The sequence below is a fragment of the Pristis pectinata genome, chromosome 13 (genome assembly GCF_009764475.1).
Source record: "Pristis pectinata isolate sPriPec2 chromosome 13, sPriPec2.1.pri, whole genome shotgun sequence".
In the NCBI taxonomy this organism is placed as follows: Eukaryota; Metazoa; Chordata; class Chondrichthyes; order Rhinopristiformes; family Pristidae; genus Pristis; species Pristis pectinata.
In genome coordinates, this window is record NC_067417.1 from 31,924,895 (window position 1) to 31,952,012 (window position 27,118).

General features: G+C 38.0%; 1 protein-coding gene across 3 annotated transcripts in view; it reads left to right on the forward strand.

Annotated features, from left to right (window-relative positions):
- Positions 1–354: 354 nt before the first annotated feature.
- The window catches only part of cylda (cylindromatosis (turban tumor syndrome), a), a 59,715-nt gene continuing 32,951 nt past the window's right edge, over positions 355–27,118 (forward strand). The window contains exons 1-9 of one of the 3 annotated variants that reach the window (XM_052028113.1): positions 355–1,046; positions 1,409–1,566; positions 2,862–3,524; positions 9,958–10,257; positions 14,277–14,376; positions 19,550–19,645; positions 22,067–22,192; positions 23,400–23,770; positions 25,706–25,871. In XM_052028113.1, the coding sequence (XP_051884073.1) occupies positions 3,021–3,524; positions 9,958–10,257; positions 14,277–14,376; positions 19,550–19,645; positions 22,067–22,192; positions 23,400–23,770; positions 25,706–25,871 (1,663 nt within the window). In that variant the 5' untranslated portion in view covers positions 355–1,046; positions 1,409–1,566; positions 2,862–3,020. The remainder of the gene's footprint in view (positions 1,047–1,408; positions 1,567–2,861; positions 3,525–9,957; positions 10,258–14,276; positions 14,377–19,549; positions 19,646–22,066; positions 22,193–23,399; positions 23,771–25,705; positions 25,872–27,118) is intronic. The other 2 variants (XM_052028112.1, XM_052028114.1) reach the window with 2 other exon arrangements.

Here is a 27,118-nt window from a genome sequence, read left to right on the forward strand (position 1 = left end):
TTGGATGACCACTAGTTTACACAGGCTAGAGTAGGGAAATAATAACCAGGACTGCACTGGAATACTCAAGATTTGAGGTAACATCGGCACAAATATTTGTTTTCCTAATTTGTGGGCTGAATTATGAATGAAAAAATTGTATTGCTGAATTTTTTTTAAAAAGTGCTTGAAATACCCAGAAGGTCTCACAGCAGCTGTGGACAAAGAAACAGATATAGCATTTCAGATTGATGGCCTTTCACCAGATCACAACATTGCTTTAGTATAACAAGAATGTTCTCAGTTCTTCCTGCTAGTTCATTTTCCCATTTTAAACTTTTCTTCCAGTAGTATAATCCTTCTTCCAGTAGTATAATTCTCCTGACTCGCTGTAAAATCCAAATTCAAAACTTCCATATTCTGTCCAATTTGATGTGTCACCTTGGTGTCAATGACAATAGGCCTTCTGCATATTTTGCCTGGAAACAATTGTCCAATGGAAATATTAACACCAAAAAAGGGCGGAGTGAAATTATTTTGGCAATAACCAGCAAAGTGCAGCTATTCAGCCAAATTTAAACACAAGAGTCAATAAAATATAACCCTTCTCTTAATTTAATTTCTGTCCGCAAGCAAACATTCAAATAGGTTCGTGCACAATCAATTGTTATTTCCATTAGGTGAAAAAGTTGCGAAGCTGCGGTAACATAATTGCTGGGGAAATTCCAGCCACGCACACTGGAGACGTGAGACGTGACACCTGTCACTCAGACCCCGCCCCGCCCCGCCGCCGAGCCACACGCACATGCCCATTGAGCTGCTGCTCCCTCCATTTGACAGCGGAAGCGGGATGACGCTATGATTGACAGCGGCATCCACCATTGGCAAAGGGGCAGACGCGGGTGGTGGGGATGGGGAGGCGGGGCTCGTCGCTGGTGGGATTCAGTGGCGGTTGGTCCTCTTCCGGCTGGAACATTCTTCTATTTACAGTTGCTCGCCGGCCGTTTGGACTCACCGACCTCCATTCGTTTCGTCTGTAGAGTTCGGCGGGACCGGGCGGAGGCGGAGTAAGTGGAGTGGCTGACGGCGCCGTGTGTCCCTGCGTGCGAGGGTGTTCCCGGCCCTCGGGGCGCACAACCCCGCGGTGTCGGTTGCAGCCGCGGAGCCAGGGCCGAGGCCAGAGCCAGGGCCACTGCCAATGCTACTGCTCAGCCGTGAAGCCGGGCCCGGGGGCGCTGCTCAGCCGTGAAGCCGGGCCCGGGGCCGCTGCTCAGTCGCGGAGCCGGGGTCGGGGCCGCTGCTTAGTCGCGGAGCCGGAGCCGGGGCCGGGGCCGCTGCTCAGTCGCGGAGCCGGTCTGAGCCCCGTTCTGGTCAGCAGCGCCTGCGCTTCACTGTCAATGTCTCAATTTCTGCGTCTGCTCTCCCTCAGATGAAGATGCTGCTTCCCTTCCTCCCCGTCTGCTGGCATAGACGTTGAGGTTGAAGCTGCCCTGGTCCGTTACGTTTGCACCCTTGAGTGCAACCTTGGTTGAACTGCACTCACCGCACAGACCAGAGTTTGTGCCCGGGAGCTTGCTGACTTAGGTGGTCAGTATGTTACTTGCACTGTCCCTGTACTGCCCTTCAAAAGTTCCTTCTCCAATCAGTGCTTCAGTTTATTATTCGTAGAGGGTAACTCGGCAATCTATTACACTGGGTTAAATTTGGATGTGGATTAAATTGAAAGCAACGCATTGGCATTTTCTAACCCTTTGAGTCCACGTTCAACTTTACGTGATGATGGACCTGCTTCAAGAATGTGTGTATAACTGCCTGATGGACAAGGAGCAGGAGGAAAGTATTGCATTTCCTTTTGAACAAACACGCTGTTCAATTAGTTCTGAGCATCTATTACTGTTTTGCTGGGTTTTTTTTATAGGACTCGGTTGTCTACTGTTGATTTCATCAATGGTTCTGGATTTGGAAATGGTTCTGGATTTGGCTGGGTGAATGGTTTAATATTTAGAATTAAGTTTGGACAACTGCTGTCCATTCCCATAGTGTAGTATTTACCCAAATATATTTACCTCTGTTGACGTGTTGCTGGAAATATGGATAAGATGAAAACAAATGTAACATGATCAAACAAGACGTTTGGCAGGACATCTTTAATATACCTCTTTCTCCAACTGTGTTTAGCTGCCTTAGGAGGTGTGTTTCAAGGTCAAGACTACAATGATCAACATCTTATTGGCATTATCCAAACTTAATAGTTTTCACAGTCCAGTCAGGTGAAGTTGATTGAAGATTTTCATTGCTAGCCTTCATCCAGCCTGACAGAAGCATCAAATTTCTTCAGTGCGAAAATAGTCCCATCCAATTTTTTTTCATCTCCTAATTTTTAAACCTTTAGCAAGAAAGTTGTGATGACCTGAATGTGTTAGGACAGCAGAAGGTAAACTTAGGCCCTGAAAATTGAAATTAAAACAATTTCTGCTTGATCACTGGGTACAGATTACTCTCAAGCCCTCTTTGTTGGTAGAATTGAAAGCAGAGCTCTACTGAACTGGTTCTGTTCAGTTACGTTGAGTTAGAACCAAACATATTTCCTATTCATAATACTAGCATATATAGTGTATATATATATATATATATATATGCCATATTATCTAATACTACAAATACTTTATAGCTGTATAATTTAATAACAAATGTGACTTGAATTGTATTTTGGAAACTTAAATCCTGCTTGCTTCACTAAGTCTGATGATTTTATCTTTGAATAATCTATGGTGCATGCTTTCCTTGTATTAAAGAAGAACTAATGTACACAATGCATAACTGTCAATGAAATGTTTGGGATGATGCTGTTGAAATGATTTTGTTTTTGTTTACCCATACAGGTGAACCACTGATTTAGTTTACCTAACAGTTTAGGTTTTTTCTATGAAATCTATTTAATACGTTCAACAATGAAGTATGGACGCTTCTCTTGGCCCTTGCAATCATAGCAACAAGTTGACTTTAAGATACAATCTAAAATAACAACAAAAGTTTGCATCATGATGAGTGCGGCTACATGGAACAAAGACAAATCCAATATGGTAACTCGTGATGAGCCTAGATATTACCTAGTTGCTCAAGAATGTACTGCAATTGAAAAACATACTCAAACGTTAGTAAGGCTAGTAAAGGGGACCATGGTAATGCTTTATGATCGAGGTCCTCAACTGTCAAATATTCACTGTAACAAGAGCAAAAGAGGGCATATTATTGTGCAGTGCTTAGAAGACCCGTACACCACCATGCTGGTTGAAGAAAAGGATTTACAAGAAGTTGAACCACGAGTAGCTGAACTGCTTTTGGCTGTTTCAGCCTGTGATGAGAGACACATGTTGTCCAAAAACAAACCAAGATTGCAAAAAGCACTCCAAATTAATTGTGGGTCAAAGGTCAATGTTCAGTTGAGACCTGGTGAAGAAAAACTACCTGGTATAGTAAGATTTAAGGGACCGTTGCTGCAGAGTACATTGCTGTGTGAAATGTGTTTTGGAGTGGAATTATTGGTAAGTCTTTTTTTTGTATACATACTGTGTAAATTTGTTATGGAGGTGTTGGTGGAGTACAGCAATAAAATGTCTGTCTTTCTTATCTAACTTGGGCATTGAATAATTAAAAGCTGCAATTCTTCTGTCTGTTGATGACTCTGCCTCTAATCATTCAGCAAGTTTTCTCTACTAAAAGCTATTCTTTTCCTGGTTTGTGAAGTGTTGTAGGTATGAACATAGAACACTACAGCACAGTACAGGCCCTTTGGCCCACGATGTTGTGCTGACATTTTATCTTGCTCTAAGATTTATCTAACCCTGTATATGCTGATGGTCATTGATCTCTCTGGCTTTTGGTTCATTTGTCACAGTCATGCATTATTTAACTTGCAATCTTGGCTACCCTTTTCAGTTTATTAATATGGCAGAGTTGTAATAGTTTTTATTAACTCTAGTGTGTCTGCAAGGTCAAGTAATTTTTTTATTAACTCTAGTATGTCTGCAAGGTCAAGTGATTGCGTTATTGTATTAATAGTATAGGAATTATTTATTCAGTAGCATAAAGTGCAACAGTCTACCCAAGTTTTCTAAAGTGTTTGTTTTCCTATCCTGTATATAAATGTCAGTAATCACTCCCCTCCATCCCTATTTTTCCCCTTTTATCATCAGTGCCCATCCCCCACACATTCCTCCCACTGGTTCCCCTCCTCACCTCCTTTCCTTCATTCCATGGTCCACTATCATGGTCTGATGATTTTATCTTTGAATAATTTATGGTGCATGCTTTCCTTGTATTAAGGATTCAACCTTCTTCAGCCCATTGTCACTTCTTCCACCTATCACCTCCCAGCTTCTTGCATCATTCCCACTCTCTCCCTCCTCACATGGATCCATCTATCACCCACCAGCTCTTGCTCCACCCCTTCCCCCTACCTTTTTTATACTGGCTATCTCCCCTCTTCCTTTCCAGTCCTGATGAAGGGTCTTGACTTGAAACATTGACTCTCCATTTCCCTCCATAGATGCTGCCTGACCTGCTGAGTTCCTCCAGCTTTTTGTGTATTGTTATAAATCAAAATTGCTGTTTTCAAAAGGGAAAACCCCGTGGAACTGTAGAAAAGAATGAATAACTCAAAAGGGAAATATTTTTAAAATGTATAGTAGAGTTCCCTTAATCCAGCACACTTGGGATTTTGGCAGTTTCAAAGGACCGTGGGAAACAGGGCCCTGGTAAGTTTTAAGGGAATGTGGGAAACATGGGTTAGTTTAAAGAGAGCACAGGAACTGGGGTCTTGCTGTGGGAGAGGGAGCACAGGAATTGGCACCAGGTGAACCAGATGCCCTATCATCAGGATACCACCACTGGATCTTTGCCACTCACTTAATCCTATCCATATCTCTGAATAACCTCCTTTTGTCCTCTTCATAACTTACTTTCCTGCCCTTCTTTGATCTGGAGGAATTTTTAACCACGAGGTACTGAAGTGTGCATGTTCAAACTATTTTTCTACTTCAAATTTCTACAGAATAAATTACTTGTTTTTTGGGTCATGACATTTACTGAGAAACTTCTGCTTTTGTACATATGACAACTTATTGGCTGCGTAATTTGTATTAATAGGAACATACTGTTCTATGAAGTGTTTAAGTGTTTATATTCCATTTCCTTTTGACTGTTTTTATATAGAAACATAGAAAAACCTACAGCATGATTTAAAGCAAGTTAGGTAGTGAAAAGACACCTAGGACTGTGGAATTTTCAGGATTCAGTGCTTGTCTCAGAAAATGGTCATAATCAAAGGTTGCAAAGTGTTATGATGAGCTGCTGCAGTCTTATAAATTATGATGAAAAGGAAAAGACTAAATTAACTTTTGTGAAGTGTAATCCCCAGGGCTACATTGTACCACTTTTTGCACATTTCTGTGAACAGTAATGAAATGGAAAATCTTTTTAAGTTAGCAGATTTTTTTTCTCATTGAGTTGCTGTATACTTTATTTTATCATTTCTAATTTAATAAATTGCAAATGCTTTTCATGCAATCAGAAGTCAGATATTCCTCAATGGTTATTAATAAAAAATGTATTTTGCCTTTGTCCCCAAATTCCAGCTTGTTGGGATTTGTACCTTGAGTAGAACTTGATGATCGTCATACTTTGTAAAGTGGTGCTCCTTGTAACAAATTATAAATTAAACCTCATGCATTGATGACACCTCATGAGACACCTTATGCTGTCGTGCAAGGAGTTGTCCTAAATGGTAACTCTTGACCTTGTCCTTGTGAATCACACCAATCTCAGACCATCACCAAACATCAATTTGTTCCGTTTTTCAACATTGCCGTCCTAACTCCTGCTTCTAGCTGCCATATCTTTATTCATAATTTTATTACTGACAATGGTAATCAAATACAGACAAACAAAATGCACAAAATTTGAGCTGTTCCGTGCAGTACACTTTATGCCTGCTCCAGACAATGACATTGTAGATTCTTAAGCAGTTCTTCATAGGACACTTTGAGTTTTCAAACAACTATTTCATAATTTTTTAAATGTCATTTTAGGATGGTGGCTTTCAAGCTTTTATATTCATGTTAATTTTCTGTTTATCTAATTAGTTTTTCCCATACTTAAATAGGACACCTTGGTTACTTCTCTGACCCCTTTCACTTTGGGTCTCTTTCCCCTGCTTCCTATGCTGTTCTGAGAATCTCAACATAAGTTAACAAAGTAGTGCTTTCTGGCTAGTATTTTTTAGCCTTCCAAAAAGAAAATGTTGGAAATATTCAATGAGTTCAACAATTTCCAGTCATGAACATTTCCAGTATTTTCTGTTTATTTTTCAGATTTCCAGCAACCACTGTATTGAACTAGAACCTTCTCTACATTTCTCTGTACGTTAACAACTTTGTAAAAAGAAATTGAGATGCTTAAAACAGCTCATCCACCCTTTTGCTTATGGTACTCTTCCTAGTTTCTTGCCTATCTACAAGACCAAATCTAATGCTCTCACTGAAGGTGCAGGAAATAAAAACAAAATGCTGCAAACACGCAGTAGGTCAGGGAGGATCTGTGGGAGGAGAAAACATATTTGAGAACTGGGAAGGAGAGAAGGCAAGTTACTATCAAGCTGCAGAAATAGTTGGGGGAATGAATAGGACAAGGGGATTATCTCACTGAGTCATACAGCATGAAAACAAGCCTTGCAGCCTACCACGTCCATGCCAACCAATGAGCACCCATCCATATTAATCCTATCTTCTAGCACTTGGATCATTGCCTTCTATGCCTAGGCAATTTAAGTGTTCATCTAGACACTTCTTAAATGCTGTCAACAACTCTGCTTCCACCACTCTCTTCGACAGTATGTTCCTACAGTGTGGTGACCAGAACTGCACATAGTACTCCTGCTGAGGTCTGATCAATGTTCTATAAAGTTGGAACATAACTTCCCTGCTCTTGTAATCAATACCCCCACTAATGAGGGCCAGATTCCCATATGCCTTCTTACCCACATTTTCTACCTGTGCTGCCACCTTCAAGGATCTTTGGATTTGCACGCCAAGATCCCTCTGTTCCTCAATACTTCCTTAGACTTTACCATTCATGGTGTATGTCCTAGCCTCATTGGTATTCCCAAAATGAATCACCTCACATTTATCTGGATTAAACCGCCTGCCATTTCTTAGCCCATTTCACAAGCACATCAATATCACCCTATAGCCTAAGACTACCCTCCACACTGTCAACAACTCCACCAATCTTCGTGTCATCTGCAAGCTTACTGATAATGCCTCCTACATCCACATCTAAATTATTCATGTGTATTACAAACAGCAAGGGTCCCAGCACTGATCCCAATGGAACACCGCAAACATCCAATCTCAAAAATAGTTCTCTCTTGGGTGAGGCCAGGGTTGCTAGTCAATGGATCAATAGGGTCAGTCAGGGAGATAGAAAATGATCCTTTGTTCATAAAAACTCTAAAATGTGGGCAGTTATAGAGTAAGAACACAGACAAAGGAAAGTATGAGAAGCCAAATGCAAGGTTGCAGGACATGCCGAGCAAGTAAGACTATGCTAACGGAGAGAGGAAAACTTGAACCAATATCACAGATAGATGCCCTGGACCATTCTGAAATTCTAATCCTCACATTACTTTCTTAACAACCTTGTTGATGTACACTTTTCTTGGGTGAAAAGCTTTCAATAGCTATCTATGACTATAGCATTTGGCCCTTTATAGTATATTATAATTTAGTGGTCAGGCTTTGAACCTCTTGCAAGACTTGTTCATCACTCAACAAATGAGTGGATTAAATTGGGCACAAGTATTGAGCACAAGATCTTGTATGAAGATCATTTTTAGAGTGTACTAATCTGCTTTTATGAAAGCTTCCCAGCCTTGTTAGGTGTTTAGTTTACAAATCTTCAAGTGTTTCTTCTGTTTTATAGCTGTAAGATTGTACTATTTAAATGTCTAAAACTACATTTATTTGTTTTAAACTGTGTTATTGTTTTAAGTTCTGGACCATGCCCAATCCCCATTATATCAGGATCTGCCTGGAATCTGCTGTAATTTGCTGCTCTTACAAATCTTTGCTTCAGTGCTAGATGGCCATCCATTAATTTGTTAATTCCCTGTTGCCTAAATTATTGAGGAGCAAATGATACTGCTGAGTAATCCAGATATTCATCAGTATCTTTTGCTTCTCGATAATTTTGATACGTGAGGCTTTGTTGGATTGCGTGGGTTCTATTTTCCTCCTGCATTTGTCTGATGGCAAGAAGAAGATTCCTTTCTAAATTAAGTACTCTATTGCACTATTTTAGGTAATGTTTTAGTATCAGTTTCTGAGGGCCCCACGTTTTAGGGTATTCTGCCATCTTGTTCTTTTGGAAGCATAAGGTAAAATGTTTCATTACTACAGATCTCAACTTGCCATGTGAAATGCCACTGAAAGTAACAACATGGTAAATTAAATTTCGACCTTACAGATCCCCCGGGAACTGGGATATTTTTTGTATCAAGTCTAAACCCTGTTACCCATTTTATGTGTTATTCTTACTATGTTATGATGACTCTGCACCAAATAGAGGTTCTTCATTGCTTAAAGATGCTTTCACCTCTTTTGCATTCTGTTTCTATTTGTTTTCTCTGAAGTTGCATTGTAGGATTAGTAATTTCAACAATTTTCCACAAAACCTAGATCCCCTTCCTGGTGAATAAGGTTTTTTTTGTTCTGTTTAGTTACTTACTCCCAAAGTAGCAATCTTGTAAATTTTCTTAAATTAATTTACATTGTGTTAGAGTAGTTTTCCCCAAAAGTTGGGTCAATTTTAAGATAAGATTTCTAAGATATCTTTATTAGTCAAATGTACATCAAAACACATAGTGAAATGCATCTTTGCATAGAGTGTTCTGGGGGCAGCCTGCAAGTGTCGCCACACTTCAGGCGCCAACATAACATGCAATTAACTTCCTGACCTGTACGTCTTTGGAATGTGGGAGGAAACCGGAGCACCCGGAGGAAACCCACGCAAACACATGGGGAGAATGTACAAACTCCTCACAGCGGCCGGAATTGAACCCGGGTTGCTGGCGCTGTAATAGTGTTACGCTAACCACTACACTACCGTGCCTACCCGGTACATTTTCAGAGCCATTGATGCCCATAGGTTTAAATACTACATAAATGTAGAATCGCACTTCTAAGCGTCATGTATCATGAGATGTCTTTAAGAGACAAAATCAACATGATTACTTGAAATATTTCAGTTTAAATATAAAGTAAGGGAGCACTCCGCAGATGAAATGCACAAGTGTATAAAATGATAAGTTTCAGATACTAAAATGTTCTTTGTCACAAGCGTGGAAGGGTGTTGTAGTCAGGCAGTGTAATATCTATTAAGTTGACTGTTCAGTGTTGATATTCATTGCATCAGAGACACATTGTTTTGTGACATCCCTTATTCATTTTGTTTTACAACATATCACCAGTGGCTGATTGTTTTTAATCCTCTGGACGTTCACTTTCGTTTAAGATGCAATGTTTAATCTCAAATTTGGCTGTAAGGCAAATGTAAAGATAACACACCTCGGAGTATGACACTGATGGCCAAGCAATTGTTTTCTCTTGACAGTTTTTTATTGTAGGCTGTGTACAGCCAATTAAAATAGAATCATAGAGAGAAGCAGCATAGAAACAGGCCCTTTGGCCCACTGAATCCGTGCCATCCATCAACCACCTATTTACGCTAATCTTACATTAATCCCTCTACTAGCTGTGCAACTGTGTTCTTTAATTTGCAACCCGTGTGTTCTGTGCAACTACACAGTACTGTTTTAATGTCATTGTAGTTTAAACATGTAACCAGTCGTTTCATTTGTATAAAATTGTCAAAATATGCTTCAATCAATGAATAACAATGTGTTTGTCTCTGATTTAACAGGAAGAAGGCAGGGGTCAAGGCTATACAGACGGCTCATACAAAGAAAAACAATTGTTTCAGTGTGATGATGACTGTGGAGTTTTTGTCCCTTTTGACAAACTGGAACTTATTGAAGAAGAAGGTGGTATGGAACACGAAACTGGGATCACTGAAAGGTTTTGCTACAGTGAGAAATCTGCTTTACCAATTAACTCAAGGGTGTCTGCAGTAATTGAAGATGAACTAATGTTTGGTACAGTTGTATTCTGTGGTCTGCTGCCAGGAAAAGAGGATTATGGCTATTTTTTAGGTGTTCAAATGGTGAGAAGATTTCTTATGTGCGCTCTGATTTTTGTCTCTGGTATGAGCATAAAGCTGAATATCGTGTTTTTAAGCCTAATGGTGCAGAGAACTATACTAGTGAACAAAGCTTTCGAAACAAGGACATTGTAGTACTATCAGAGAAACAAAGGAAGAACTTGTATTCGTACAGTGATTTTGATATCCTGGGATCTTCTTTGATAATGAAGCTTTTTTTTGGGAATGTTTTGCTGTTGTAAGGAAGTGTGCAAGTAAGAAAAAGTTTTTGCATGACATGGTCCCACAAAACAACAATGTGATAAATGGCAAAATTATTTTTCTTAATTATATGCTAAGTGTTGGCTGTAGTAATAGGAGAATTCCCCTGCTGCTTGTTGATTAGGATAACAATCTTATACATTTGAATTGGATGCAATTTAAAACTTTATTCTAAAGATACTACTTAGAGTTGTGTGGCACCCCCTCTGTGCTGTGCTCTGTGATTGAGTACCTGGATGAGGCTTCAAGGACAATACCATGGTATTGTCCATGGTAAGATTGCTACCATTGTAAACACCACTCTTTTCTCCTCCAAAGAATTCGAATATCTATTGATGTTGACTTAAGCAAGAGTTTACTAAGATTTCTCTATTTTCATAATTTTCCCTTAAAGGATAACAATATGGACTATCTTCATGATTTGTCATTTTCTAACTCACCTTGTATTCACTGAAATTGCTGATTGAAGACACCACTTTGGCTGATGTTAGAAATAATGAATTATTGCCTTCAAAAGTGACTGGACAGGCACCTGGGAGGTAATTTGCTAGGCCATGAGCAGGCAGATGAATTGTTCGAAGAGGAGCCACAATAAGCCTATTATGCTGAATTGCCTCTTTTTCTGGGCTTCTTTGGTGTTGTAACAGTTCTCTGATTCGATGACTATTCCTTTGGAAAGGTGAATATGGGGAAGAAGAGTGAATCCACAGTAAAATTTTAATTGTTGGTTTTGAAGATGAGGTGGCGTGTTGTCTTCTACTTTGTCTTTTTTTTGCTAAGTCTTTGTAAGTTCTTGCCTTGGGCAAGAAGATATAATGGCCCCTGATTGAGCAACAAGATCAGCAGACAGAAGCCGAGGTGCTGCTTGAAGTCATTTGACTCTTAATGGATGAATGTGTTATGTGATCAGATATCAAGGCCTGCAGACAAAGAAAGTCCTAGATACTGTACCCATTCGCTGTTTCAAAGAGAGGTCTTCATTTTAGTTTCGGGGCTGTGCAGTTGGCTTCTGCATTTGTTGGGCAATGAAGGGGATAAAATAGCCAGGTTTCCTGTTCCCGTTTGCTGTCTAATGGATTCTTGTTCAAAGGCCTGAGCATATTACCCGACTATGGGATCAGTCTTTTATGTGATGACTCTTTGTCAAATATGTGCCATTATTGGTAATGCTGGATCCTAAATGCACACTTAATTAAAGTGCTGAAGAGTGGTTGCCTCCAAAGAATTCTGAAATTAATCCAAGGAAGAGGAGGGAACAGGCCAGATTGTGCTTGATCAGGCCTGTCATTCACACTATTAATGAAGCTATGTTTTTGTAGGCCCAATGATCTGATAGCACTAGAGGCCAAGCTCACTGCTGTTAGAGGCCTTTGGATTGTTTTAAATGTCTGATGATCGGAGACATTTATGAACAGTTCGAAAGGGCTTGCATTTAAACAAACGTATTGTTTCTTTCTTTTAAAACTGAACTTAAAAATACCTGTTCTAAAACAAAACCTGTTGAAATTTAATTAAAAAACATCAATCTTAAGTGAAATAAAAAGGAAAAAAAAAACAAACCTTTTACCTATTCTTTTTGATCAGGTTGACAACTTGACTGGCATTCCATATGCCTGCTGTCCCTGGACTGCATCTAGCCAGTTCACTCAGTGTATTGTGTTGATATAGGACTTGGTGTTGAGACCAATGCTGGAGTAATTGGTCAGATGAGGCAGTATCTGATCTCCAATTTGTTTGTTACTTTCACATTGTAATATGTGGATGAGGTAGTCAGGTTTGAGCTGACCCGCACACTGCTGATAATTCTCTACAGAACAGCTGGTTAAAAATTTGTATTTTCTGGCCCTTAGTTTCACCACCATGTATTCAAACTTTTGCTGAGAAGTTACTTATATCAAAGAAGATAATGCTCCTTAACTGAAAAAAAAACTTAATGGAAGGACTTGGACCAGTTTTTTTTTCCAAATAAGAATTGTTTTCTTATCAAGCACCAGTTCCAAGTTGTGTTCCGGGTGGATTATGGCTGCTTCTTCCCCCTGAGGTATGCAGTTGACCCAGTGCATTAGCCGATATTTGTATTTTCTGTCTTCTTTGTTGTGAGGCAGCATTTAGTCTGTGCAGTGGATTTTTCCCATGGTGAAAAGTTCCTTTTTGTGTACAAACATAATCAGTTATCTTGTGAAAGATGTCAGCTAATTTTACATTCCTCTTGGTAGCTCACTTTAGATCTAAATTAGGCTTCAATACAAATATTTAAGTTTTAAGTATAACTTGGACTGCAAAACTGGCATAATATTTCCTTATTTCAGTTATCACATATATTGAGAGGGTGTGCAGTTGAATACTTGGTTTCCAAGCTGTATTCTAGTGGTTTAGATTAAGCTTTAATTGCCAATAAAATTTGACCTATCTTAATTTATCCAAAAAAGATCTTAACACATCCTATTATTACTTGCAAGTTTTTTGCCTCAACTACTGGACTTGCTTGAAGAACTGGTCTATTTGAAGAATTTATTCATCTTAATAGTAGCTCACTGATAGTGTGTGTTCTCTTGTCCTCCTGTGGCAATGTGATGTAATGTAAGACTTGTGGTTTTAACTATTGCCAATCTAATAGGTTTCAGAATTTCACATGCAGAATTGACAACTTGAGACAGACTTTGGAGATGATGATTAAAAAAAATTGCTTCACATAAAAATCACTGCATAATTGTTTGTTTATATGGAACTGCAGATTGCATTATTTGTTCCCCACCTAAATCAAGAGATTGCAAGTAAGAACACAATAATACTGTTGTACCCCCAACCCCCCCCCCCCCACCGAACCCTGGAAACGTGCAGAAGTCAGTCCTTTTCATCTCAAGCTATTAGTTCCATGACAAGTTATTTCACATACAAAACTTGAGATTTTAAGCAAAATTTGCAAATGGTGAAGATATTATCAAATTGATCATTTAGTCTGTGATCTTATTCTAGGTCATTGATTGGCTTCTGAACAAAGTTGTCTTCCTGACTGATCAACCTCAAATGCTGTCGACAGGATGCAGCAAACTAGTGCATTACAGTTTGAACATTACCTCATCTGACTTGTACTCTACTGTTATCCCAGTGCAACTAAATGTTCCTTTGGCCTTGTTACTCTGCATTGTCTTCACACCTTTATTGAGTGCAGTGGGACTTCTAGACATTTCTGGACCACTTTGCTAATTCAGAATCATTTATATTGTGCATATTGCTAACTTTTCCTTATTCTTTTTACACTTCATAAAACTAAGGTTAACTTTTACCTGTCATTGTTCTATCCTAAGTAGTTTGCTCAACCTATTCTCTGATTTTTGTGCTCTCTGAATTCTGTGCCCTTATAGTTTGATGTCATCAGCAAATTTGACCACTTTGTACTGAGATGCTAAATCTGATATTTATGTAAACTAGAAACTATGCTGCATCCAATACTGAATCATAAGGTACCCATTCAGAGTTTAACCACCACCACCACCCTCATAAATCCCCAGCCAAAAGAAAGTCACTACTGTGAAGAGTTGGGAGAACTATGGGGAAAAAAGAATTTAGTCCTGGTTATTAAGGAGAAAATAAAACCCCCCAAATAGTCTGCGTATTGAGTAAAAGCATTTAAAATATATTGTTTGCTTGGGCATTATTTATTACTCATTAAAAGCTTGAAAACCCCTTTCATTATGTGATCAGTACAAGAATGCTATTTAGTGAAACTGACTTTTTAAAACTAAAATTTGTATTTTCAGGACAATGGCTTCTGTGATTGGGATGGCACGTGGAATGGGAAAGTACTGTGCAGACATTCGCAAGATATAGCTCTTCTTTGGATTGAAGATGTCATGCCAGGTATACATTTTCAGATTTGAAAAGTTAAGAAAATTAGTTCTTCAGAAAAGACATGTGGACAGGTACATGAATAGGAAATGTTAAGAGGAATTTGGGCCAAATGCAGGCAAATGGGACTAGCTCAGGTAGGCAACTTGGTCGACATGGACGAGTTGGGATGAGGAGCCTGTATCTGTGCTGTGTAACCTTGACTCGAATAGAGTACTTCCCTGTATGATTTGTATTGTGTTTTTATGAAGTATTTAAAGATTTATGTGACGTTATGAAGGAACACATTATATAAATATTAGTGAATTTGTACACACATTATTAATGCTTGAATATTTCTTTTTTTAACTTTATGCAACATCCACGTTTTTCAACATTTTTCTCTCGAGTGAGTTCTAAATTTTTTCTACAAACCATTTTGCAGGTGGGAGCACTTTGCATTGTGCATTCAATAGCAGTTATTAACATCAATTGAAGACCAAATCTAATCCTCACAATAAAAATAAAAACTGCAGATATTAGAAATATGAAATAAAATGTGTTGAAAATACTCAGCAAGTCAGAAAGCATTCTGTAGAGATAGAAACGTTTATAATTTCAAGCCAGCGACCCTACTTTAGAACTAGAAGAATGAAAAAGCAAGGGCCGTTTAAGGGAAGTTTGTGGAGAGCATAAAAGAAATGTCTGTGATGGGTGGAGACAGGTTGTCCAGATGACTCAATGCTTTTAGAGCTGTCTATTGTAGATGATTGAGGGCAATTAGAAAAGAAAAACAAGAGCTTGCTGGCACTGTGAGTTGCAGAACACAGTTGTTGCTGGAAATGTGACACGAGAGAATGCTAGAAACACCCAGCAGATCAGACAATATCTGCAGAGAAAGCAAAGTGGATAACCTTGCATAAAAATTACCCATTCATTATCGAGTCCTAAGGGGCCCACTGTCCCTAGATAGATGTGGTTTTCCTCAAGTCTACATTGGTCTTCATTACAACAGTGAGGAGGCCAAAGGTGGAGAGGTCAGAACTGAGTGGGATAGAATCAAAGTGATAGGTAACTGGAATTTTGGAGTTGCCTTGTGGATGGAAGAGAAGTGTTCTGCAAAGAAGTCGCCCAAGCTGCATTTGGTTTCTCTAGTGTAGAGGAGACCACATCATCAGCACTGATTGCAATATAATAAATTGGAAGAAAGGCAAGTGAATTGCTGCTTCACCTTGAAGGACAGTTTGGATCTCTGAATAGAGGGAAGGGAAGTAAAATAGCAGGTTGCTTGGGAAAATCAGATGAGAAGGGGAGTAGTTGTTGGAGATAGAAGAATTGCAAAGGGAATGGGCCCTTCAGAATGCTGAGAATCTCATCGAAGGTGGTAGAAATTACAGAAGATGATCTGTTGAATGTGGAGAGACTGGTCGGGTGGATGGACAAAGGGGAACCTTGTCCCTCTGTCTGGGAGGAGAAGGAGTGAGAGTGGAAGTGCAGGAAATGAAGGAGGCATGCTCATGATGCAGGACAGTGGGGAAGAAATGAATAAAAGAAAAGGCAGACATGTCAGAGGCATTGGGGTGGAAAGTTTTGTCAGCAGAAGGGATCTGAGAAAGATTGAGAAACTGGGAGAATAGATTGGAGTCTTCATGGGAAGCCGGGTAGGAGAAAGGGTTGTAGAGATAGCTGTGCTAGTCAGTGGGCCTTTCTCCTGAGATTGAGATAAAGAAGGGGAAGAGAAAAGTTGGATATTGACCAAGAGAACTTGAGACCAGTGAAAATTGGCAGAAAAGGTAATGAAATTTTGTCATTAGGTGTGTCTTCTGGACAACCTTAGTCTGCACCCTATTGCTAACATTCCCTCTATCCTCTCTGTGACTTAAAATACTTGTTTTTTCACATCTCAAATCCTGATGAAAGCTTATTGACCAGAAATATTAACTGTTTCCCTCTTTACAGAATCCTTCCTGACCTGATGAGTATTTTCAGTAATTTATTTTTTATTAAATTCTTCATTTTTTTTTGCACATAAAAATCATCATGATAGGATTCAAATTAATTGAAGCTTTTGCCTGAGATGGTTTGGACCTGGGCAGAACTGTGTATTGGATATCCACAGTCAGACGATCTTGATAGTTAAATTAGTCCCATTGCACTATTCAACAGCATCCATTGTTTTGTCACATTTTCCAGGGAAACTAATTTGAAACAAGGTTGCTGGAGACATGGAAGCCAGCCATTGTGCAGCTAATTTACTAGTGTGTTGTGAAATGTTAAACTAAAAGTATAAAAGAAATAGGAGTAGTTTTTAAAAACATTGGCTGTTTTGTTGGAAGAAATCTTTCTTTTAACATTCCATGAGTTCTGATCTAAATATGATGGCTACCAGGCATAAGCCAGTGATGGTCCACTTTGCCTGGATGAGTGTAGCCCCAGCAATGCACAAGAGGCTCAATATTATCCAAGGCAAAGCAATTCATTGGAATGACATCCCAACTTAAACAATCAGTCCCTCCATTGGCAGCATGCAGTGAGTGTTGTGAGTGCAGTGGCTGCACAATGTGCTGCAAGTACTCATCTATGCTTCTCCAATGCCACCTCCTAATCTTGCAACCTCTACCGCCAAGAACGATAAGGGTAGCAGGCACAAGGCAACACCATGACCTGCAGGTTCTACAAGTTGAATGCAATCTGACTTGCAACTATTCCTTCTTCATGACTGGTTATAAATCCTGAAACTTCCTACCCACCAGCATTGTGGGAATACTTTCACCAGAAGTGATTCAAGAAGTTAGTTCATCACCATCTTCACAAGTAGAATTGAAGATGAGCAATAAATGCTGGTCTTGCCAGCAATGTCCACATCCTAAAAAACAGATGAATAAAACATACAAATTATTTATCCTAATATGTTAAAACAAACTCTTAGTATTTTGTAATTGCAAGAGATTGCAGATGCTATAGTCTGGAGCAAAAAACAAACTGCAGGAGGAACTCAGCAAGTCGAACAGCATCTGTGGAGGCAAAGGGATAGCTGACATTTTGGGTTGAGACCTTGCATCAGTCCTGATGCTCAACCCACTGAGTTCCTCTGGCTGTTTGTTTCTTGCCCTTAATATTTTGTTTTTGCTTTGAATTATTGACATGTGTATTTTTGAAATCATTTAGATAGTGTTTCCATGCAGTATACACAAGGGTTTAAAGCTGCATGCAGTTGTTTAAGATTGGTGTTGCTGAAGCATTAGTATGCATAGTAACGTTCTTTGTGATGTCACAGAGCTCTATCCTTTTAACCCTGTATTTAGGTCAGTACAATATTTGCAACCAATCTGTTTTCACAGATGACACAATTGATATCTGAAGGCAGAGGGTCTTTCATGTATGTATTGACAAGTTTCAGATGTACCTTCCCCAAAGAAAAAGACAGAAACTAAATACAGGAAAGAAATTAAAAATAGAATGTTCACGTCAGTCCCCTTTTGAACACTTTTGACCTCTAATAATTGAGAATAAGGACTGAGAGAGATTTTGTATGATAAAATTATTTGGAAGGTAAAGAGAAACTGTTTTGTCTGATGGAAGTGTTTTATAAGGGGGTAAAATCTAAACATTAAAGATAAGCCTTTTAGAGGTGATATCTCTAAAATGCAAGTGCAGTAAATCTGTAACTCCCAGTAACCTGTTGGGGTCAATATGAACTGAGATTCATAGATTTTTGTTCGACTTGGATATTAAGGAATGTGGAATATAGAGAGGTAGATGGACTAATGATACAGATTGGCCATGATTTAACTGACTGGTGGAACGGTCTTGAAAGGCTAATCTAGTCATGATCTTAGGATTCTAATACTGCTCAAAATGTAACTTGGTTGACAGTGAAATTGTGAGTTCCTGATGGTAATATTCATATAAACCAAACAACATAAACAGAAAAGCTGATCAATATTGGCGACTATTACAACATAAAGACAAAATATAATTTATAAATTATTACTAAGGAAAGGCTGTTAATATGAATGATAACTTGTGTCCTAAAGTACACTGGAAAATATCTATTATTAAATATTTTGCTTCTGATGCATTTATCCATTGGAGTAAAATTTCATGATTTTGGCAAAAACTACCATGTCTTAAATTAACAGTTGTTTGCTTCTGCTACCTGTTGATTAAACTTGGAAGGAGCTAAAAAAAAACTCTGGCCAATTCATGACAGCTGCCAATCATTTATAAAGAAACTTCAAACTATCCAATCAAATTATTCAATTTTCACTTTGGAGGCTGCAACTGTCACATGAAATTAACCAACTAAATTGCTGAAATTCCCTGCAATTTTTCTTTTGCAATTGAACTTAAAAATAATTGCACATAGTTGAAAGCAATGCATTGCATGGAGTTTAATAAAACTGTACCATTCTGGAAAAAAGATGCCTGTACTTAACCAGACAAATTATTTGCTTTAATAGCAAATTATCCAGTTTTCAGATAACTTGGAATCTATTTCAGTGCTGATACAGCAAAAATGAGAAAGAATATCACTGCCGTAGATCCTAGACCTGAGATACATTATTGGGACTGAATAAGAGTGCAATGGTCTATGATACTATGATGGATATGTGCCAGGATCAACAATTCATTTTTAGCCTGAAAATAAAATGTTTTATGAAAATACATAATTTCATGAAAGGCCAGAGGATGTTTTATTGTTTTTTTTCCTTCTTCCACCTCCCAATGTACTCATACTCAATGTAAATCATTGCTGTTCTGCTTGTAGTCTGAGTTTGGAAATTTCCCCTGAGGCTTGGTCCTATGGCTAAATTCTGGAAGTTTAGTTCCTGAGTTGTTGTAGGGCAATGTTTAAAATGCACTATTTTGTCTTGAAACCCTTGGAAAGGATTGAAATACAAATTGTACAAAGAAAAATCAGAAATATCCTTTCACAACATTGCTTTATGCACTTAAAACAGGAATTTTAAAATTGTATTCATTATTTCTATGTAATGAGTTGTTTGGTGATTTAACTGAAGTTGTAGGCCCAAGCATGTTATTTCTATTAGAGGAGAGAGCTGAGTTTTTTTGCCTTGACCTAAACTCTCAGCAGACACACAGCCATGGGATGGAAAACAGAAATGCAACTGCAGGTAATTTGAAATAAAAAAAAAACAAGAGCCTGTGTTGAAGATGCTTGCTGTTCTGTGCAATTTTGCAGATACTTCAGAATCAAGACCGTTGAAACAAGGCTTTGAATCAAGAGCATGTAATGAAAAGATCTCTTCAAATATAAATAACAGATCAAAGAATAAAGGTATGAAAAGTTTTCTGTTGTATTCCACACCATGATCCTCCTCTAAATAGCATGACAAATGAAGCTGAGGGGCGATTCAGTTTTATATACAAAAAAATTATGGTATCTAAGTAGTGGATAGGAAGGACTTATTTCCCTTAAAGCTCAATAATAAGTGGCATATGTTTTGGGTAATTAGTAAATTTAGAGGGTAAATAATTTCTTTTTCCCATGGACAGTGGTGGAGATCTGAAACTCTGCCTTAAAACCCACTATCACATTTAACAACGCATGTGCCCAAACATGCAAAGCTTACAGGTTGGCTGCTTTGGTCAGATAAGATTATACAGCTCCTTTTCATGTGGCATGGACATGACAGATGGAAAGGCTGCTATATCCAAATATCTATGATTCTGTCTTAATGGGGTTTGATTTAGTGGCATTTTGGACTATAAAGCAAAAATTAATATTACAGTAAAACTCTAATAATCCACTGTCCAATCATCTGGAAATCCCAATGGTTCAGCAATGTTTCAGGTAGTGACTGGCTCGTTGGGCACTTGCCCTTTAAACTCAGCAGGTTCACTCCAAAATAGTGTGCAATGTTCAAAACAAAACTAATTTTAAAAAATATTGTTGGGTATTAATGGGAAATAACATCTAATTGACCGGAAAACCCACTATTTTGGCACCATCGATGTCCTGAGTATGCTGGATTATTGAAGTTTTTACTGTATTTTAAATTGATTACTATGAAAATGTTCTTGAATTGAAAATAAGCTAACGGATTGTTATCATTTATCCTAATGGAAATTCAACAAAAAAGTAAGGAGGTTAGGCTTCAGTTATAAAGAGCGTTGGTGAGACCCACTTTCCTTCACTGTGTACACTACTGGTCTTCTGTCTGCAGGAAGGATACAAATGCATTGGAAACAGTTCATCAGATTTCTACTAGACTAGTACCTGGAATGTGTGGATTGTCTTTGGAGGAAGGGTTGGACAGATTAGGCTTGTATCCACTGAAGTTTAGAAGAGTGAGAGGGGACTTGATTGGAATGTATAAGATCCTAGGGGGTTTTGACAGGGTGGATATGGAGAAGATGTTTCCTTGTGCGAGAAAATCTAGAACGGGTCACTTTAAAAATAAGGAGTCGCTTATTTAAGACCGATAAGGTGAAATTTTTATCTTTCAGAGGGTTGTATGTTTTTGGAACTATTTTCCTCAAAGGGCAATGGAAGCAGGGTCTTTGAATATTTTTAAGGCTGAGATAGACAGAGTGTAGATTAAACAAGAGGGTGAAAGGTAACACAGGCAGGTGGGAATGCAGAGATTAGCCTACAATCATATCAGCCATGATCTTACTGAATAGTAGAGTAGATTTGAGGGATTACCTACTCCTAATTCATATGTTTGTATATTGAATGGGGAATTTGAAAGAGACAAAAGTATGGCTTTTTGGTGCATTGATAGTTGTCTTAAGTGTCTTTTCCCATGCCAATTTTACACCAGCCTTAATGCCATTGGTCCCTTGCTAGGGTGCAATCCACTGGTGACAAGAATCCTTTGGTCTTTTATCTTGACCATACTTCATGTATGAACCTTGACAGATAGTTCTCCAGGCATTACAGGTAAGCCTGAACGTGGTTTATCTGAGTTGGGTACATGTTGTGCCAATAGAATAGGATTCAGGAGCAGGAAATCTTAATTTCTTATTCCCTCACTAGCACAAACACTAACTGTAGTGTACTGTTTGCAATTCAAAGATGGTGGATCAGACTTGGGCCCTTCTTGGAATGCATTGTCTAAATGGCAGTTTTGCATTTTAAATCACGATTTGCATGAACCGTCAGAGTTTGGTTTGATTGAATGCTGTGTTAGGTTGCTCTTAAGGGTGGTCTTGATGAATAAATTGAGATGATCTGAATGGGTGCTGTTTTGTAATTACCTTGTTACTTCAGAAAATTATGCACAACTCATTTAGAAGATGTTCGATTTATTTTCCAAAAAAAATGGTTTACTGGTGCATAAGTGTTAATAGTAGGTGAATTGCTGGCTCTGTTTTTTAAAAATGAATCAACAGATCTATACTCGGAAACCATATGAAATTAGCCTATCAAATCAGTTGTATTTGATGCATTACTCAATCAACTGACATAAGCATCCAAATAAAATTGTGATGTTTTCTTAACGTATCATTTTCATTTTTTTCTATATTTGGCAAAAGCTATAAAATTATGTTTTGTTCATATGTGTTATTATAATGAATGGCTTCAGTATATTTTTATCCTTCTTTCCACTTTTGACAGTTTTCTACCTTCTGCCTTCCAATGTCAGGCGACATTTCAAGTAAACCTTTATTGATTTTATTTATTGTTCTACATGTTACCCAGAATCATAAATGCTCTGATCTTTAATACAGAACTTAACATTGTCATCAACAGGGCTTGTTTCACAATCTGGAAAACCTCCAGGTCATAATCGGAGCCGATCAGAATTACGTTGTACATTAAATGGCACATCAGTTGATCCACAAACAAAATCCAAAAGTACATGGTATATTGACGAAGGTAATAAACAAAGAATTACCAGATTTTGTCTGTACAATGGGCTGTACGGTAGCACAATAGTTAGTGCTGGTAACAACATGTTCGTAAATGTCAATCACAAATGTAAAATTTGTTAGTCTTGCAAAATAACATAATAGCATACATTTTATATTGTAAATCAAAAGAACTACAGACACTGGAAATTGGAAGTAAAAGCAGAAAATGCTGCAAATGCTCAGCAAGTCAGGCAGCATCTGTGAAAGCGAAACAGTTAACATTTCAGGTATGGGACCCTTCATCAGAATTGAAACATTAACTGTTTCTCTTTTCACAGATGCTGCTTGACCTTTTGAGTGTTTCCAGCATTTTCTTTTTTTTAATGTTACTAGACTAGAAATCCAGAGGTCTGTTCCAATGATCTGGAGAAAAGTTTAATTCTGTCATGCCAGCTGGGAAATTTAACGTTATTTAGTGAAGTAAATCTGAAATAAAATGCATTTTCAGTAAGGATCATAAAGACCAGTTTGGAAAACTTAGCTGATTCACTAATATTCTCTAGGGAGGAAATCTGTTCTTCACTGCTTGGGTCTAGTTCAGCTATGTTTCCAGATTCACACCAAAGAGGATCTTTAACTGGCCAAGCAAGCTACTTGTGCTGTATCCCAATGCTGCAAAAAACAGTGATGAATAAAGATACAGGTGGATAATCAGGTATTAACTTGGGCAGCTGCCCTGACAGAAGTACACCTGGCCTAGTCAACCCTGCATAGCCATTTTTAATCAGGGCACCTGCCAAAATTTGGGCGGATTGTCTTTTAAATCAGACAGTCATTTTCACAGAATCATATCTTTCAAAAATTTTTGAAGTACTTTCCTATTCACTTTTGTGAAGGCTGTTATTGAATTTACTTTCACCATCTGTTCCAACGGTGCATTCCAGATCATATTAACTAATTATAAATTTTTTTTGTGTTGTGCTCCCTCTGGTTCTTTTGTACTGTCACCTTAAATTACCGACCTTTCTGTTATCTCTGGGTTTTTATTCAGGCAGTTGGAGGTATTGTCGTACTTACAGTTGATATAATTCAATTATTCACATATTCTTCACTACAACAGATGAGTTTAATATTGATTCACATTAAAACAATCATATTTCACAATTGCTCCATTACTTCATTGTTTTATTGAAAAAAATAATTATGTCACAATGTACTTTTTATCTTTTTAGGAGGTGAAGATGCAGCAAAATCACTAGTAGATACGCAATCAAACTTGAGTCAATCACCACCCACATCATCACTTCAAGCCTCACTTTCAAATGAAAACAAATTCCATTCATTGCCCTTCAGCCTCACCAAAAAGCCAAGTGTAAATGGAAGCATTGGCCATCCACTTTCTTTGTCAGTTCAATCAGTAATGATGGATGTGAATACCAGTGCAAATCAAGATACTGAAGTAGTTAGAGTGCCAAGCAAAGAACAACCCAGTTTGGAAGAGGGTTCATTGGTACAAGTAAAGGAAAATCCTCCTCTGTATGGAGTAATTCGGTGGATTGGTCAGCCTCTTGGGGTTAATGAGCAGATAGCTGGACTTGAACTTGTAAGTAGAATGGAAATAAAGCTGAAGGTAAAATTAGTGAGCCAGATTATGTTCAACCTAGCCCACTGCCTGGATCTGCTACCTTGCAAGGATTGAACAAACTGACCCTCTGCACCCAAGAGGCATCCTGCAAGGTAAAATGGGTTCCAAGTAGTGAGTAGGTTTTGGGCATTGGATTTTGCTCTGGAACTTGAAGTGATGGCTCTTGACAGCTCTCCACTGTCAAAGGGCTTTGAACTGTTTTTGTAATTTCTGTGATGATCAGGGACATTTAAAAGCCAGTCAAAAATAAGGTATTTAAATTTATTTTCTAAAGTATTAGAAGATAATTAAAAGTGACTGGCGCTTGCCTTTTTCCAGAGGGACAGTGACTCCACTCACATGCCATTCATCCCTGGCTTAAAACTCGGGATGAATGCAAAATGCATCTTGCCCCTCTCTTAGCATGAGTGTGCACTGTTGTTGGACTCGATGACAAGACGGGTGAAGTGGGAGGGCAAATCCGGTGGTATATGTTCTCTGGCATGTCTCAGATTTGTACATCTGCTTGAGCTCGTTCAGAGATCACCAGTTGTCAAGTCACTTAAAATTCGTCCAGCTGATTTTTCTTCAAGCATATTTTTAAAAACTTTGCTTGGCTTGCTTTAGAAAATTGGTATTTAACCAGGAAAAGCATGGTGATTGTTTGCTTTAAGAATTTTTTCTAGAATCTTTGCACTCTCTGTATTTAATAATTTAGGCAACATCACTGGGCTGTCTTATTTTAATCTGTTTGTTGGTTATCATCTACTTATCTGAGAGGGAAAATTCTCTTTTTTTCTTGTTGGCAGATGAAATTTACTTTTGCTTCTAGGTTGAGTGAGGAGTGGTAATTTTAAACGAAATGAACATCTGTGCATACCATTCTATTTCCTTATTAAGTTCCTGCTTTTGAACCATGTTTAGTGCTTTGGTTATCTTCATTGTAAACCCAGTATTTATAAAACAGACATTTTTAGATTTTGCTCTGACCTTGATTGCTTTCTAATAATCTACTGTTCAATATTGTATAACAAGGGTGGATGCATTAAAAATCTTGGTTGATTATGTGCCGCTCTTGTGTCTTGTCTGCTGAGCATTTCCTAATGAGATGGCATCTTCCTTTAAACTTGCCATATTTATATGGGCTCTGGCAGTGGTGCTACCCATTAAAACAAAATTATTGATTTTCGGTTGGGTATTGAATTGACCATTGAAATACATTTTGTGCAGAATTGTAGAAGATAAAGGGGAGTCTGTTTAATTAATGTGTATGCACTGAATTTAATGCACAGATCACTGAGGTGATAAGCCATTGTTTAAGTATCACCCATCTAGAGAGAGAGTGAATTTAATTATATTGCATCAACTATATTAGGATGTTACCATCTACTGTGCAGCCAATTAAGTCCCTTTTTAAAAATTATGGTATTGTTGTAATGTAGGGAAGCATGGTAGTCAGTTCACAAATAGCAATCTGATAAAGACTAGTTAGCAAAGGGATAAAACAAATGGCCAAAACAGGAGAACTCTCTGGGGCTTAGAACCATAGGATCTTTTATGTCTACCTGGAATTTGCATTGAGGAGTTTTGGCTTCATGTTGCATCTGGAAAATGGCTTCTTTATCAATGTAATACTCCAAAATACTGCATTGGAATGTCAGTCTAGATTTTTTTTTGCTCAAGACTCTAGAGTGAGACTTAGATTCACAACCATCTGACTGAGAGGTAAGACTTTTCATTGATCAACAGCTGGCAAACTTACCCATCTTTATAAACCTAATTGATGAGAATTCCATCAGACACTAAAAAATGGATTGCAGGCAGTTATTAAGTACATTTCTCACACTTGTAAGAATAGAGCTGTTGATGCTTTTAGATTTAGAATGATAGGTCTATATTCTTGTCTTTATTCAGGAAGAAGAAAGTGCAGGCTGTACGGATGGTACTTTCAAGGGAGTACGTTACTTTGCATGTGCATCAAAGAAGGCATTATTTGTAAAGCTTAAAAGCTGCCGGCCTGATTCAAGATTTACATCATTGCCTCATCACTCCAATCAAATTGAAAGATGCAATTCAATTGGTATTGTTTTTTGGATATAATTTTGCCTTTCCATTGTATGAGTCTTTCATATTTCTTTGGACATTTCTAGTCAAGATTTCTTTTCCGTATGCTTTCTATAATGCCACTTGTTCTCTTAATGATTCAGGTCAATTTTCCTGACTATTTTTGATGCAGCTGCTTGTCACAAGGGTCAGTTGATGATATGAATTAAATTTTTAACTGTAAGAGATCAATTTTTCCACTTCCCCACTTATTACCCAACTTTAGGAAATTGATGAAATTTGCAACAGATTAAAATGTGGTAAATACTTAGAATTAAATCAGTTACCTGACAGAAACAGAAACGATTAACTGATTAAGCAAGATTGAAAGGATACAAGAAATTAAAGTGATCATTACTGAAAATAAGATGGGTGTTTGAAGTTCTGTTGAAATGTCAATGACTTGTAATGTTAACTCAGCTTTTATTACCTTTGATGCTCAGTGACCTATTGGGTATTATTAGCACTTTGTTTTTATTTCATGTCAAGCATCCACAGTATTTCAGTTTTGTAGATTTTTTAAAGAAGTGTTTGGGGAGCGATTTTTAAAAAAAAAACTGGTGACTTAAATTGGCCACAAATATTGTGGTGCATTGTAACAAATCTTTGAAGTTACCATTTGTAAATGAAAGCCATGAGGGAAAAATACTGATCGAGTTAACAGCAGGAATCAATAACATATGGGGGTCAGTGAGGCATGTGCTGTGGAGAAACTTGAAGAATTGGAAGTATTTGTTCTGCAAAGTTAAAATCAAATCAATATAGCCCACTGGAAGAATTTTATATCCACAGGAAAATATTCCTCTATATCTTCCCTGGGCTGTTGTTCCTTCTGAGTTGTATCCCATTGTGCATTGATGCTTGCAGGAGAAGGATATTTTTTGATGGTTTGATGGTGCCACATTGGTTGTGGGCTTGTGTCTGATGCAGCTTGGCTTGTGTAAACTTCAATTTGAGTGTCGCTGACTGTACCCCCACTACAAGATTATTGATAGCACGTGAATGACAGAGGAATAGCTTGGCTAATGCTATATTTTGAATATATTATTCATAAAAGCAGTTAACAAGGCATGTACACAATTGTGGGCTTTATCAATAGAATATAGAAGAAGGGAAGTTAAGGCAAATCTTTATAAAATAGTGATCTGGCCTCAGCTGGAATATTGTGTTCAATTCTGTTGGCCTTATTACAGGAAGGATGTGACAGCATTGGAGGGGGTCCAG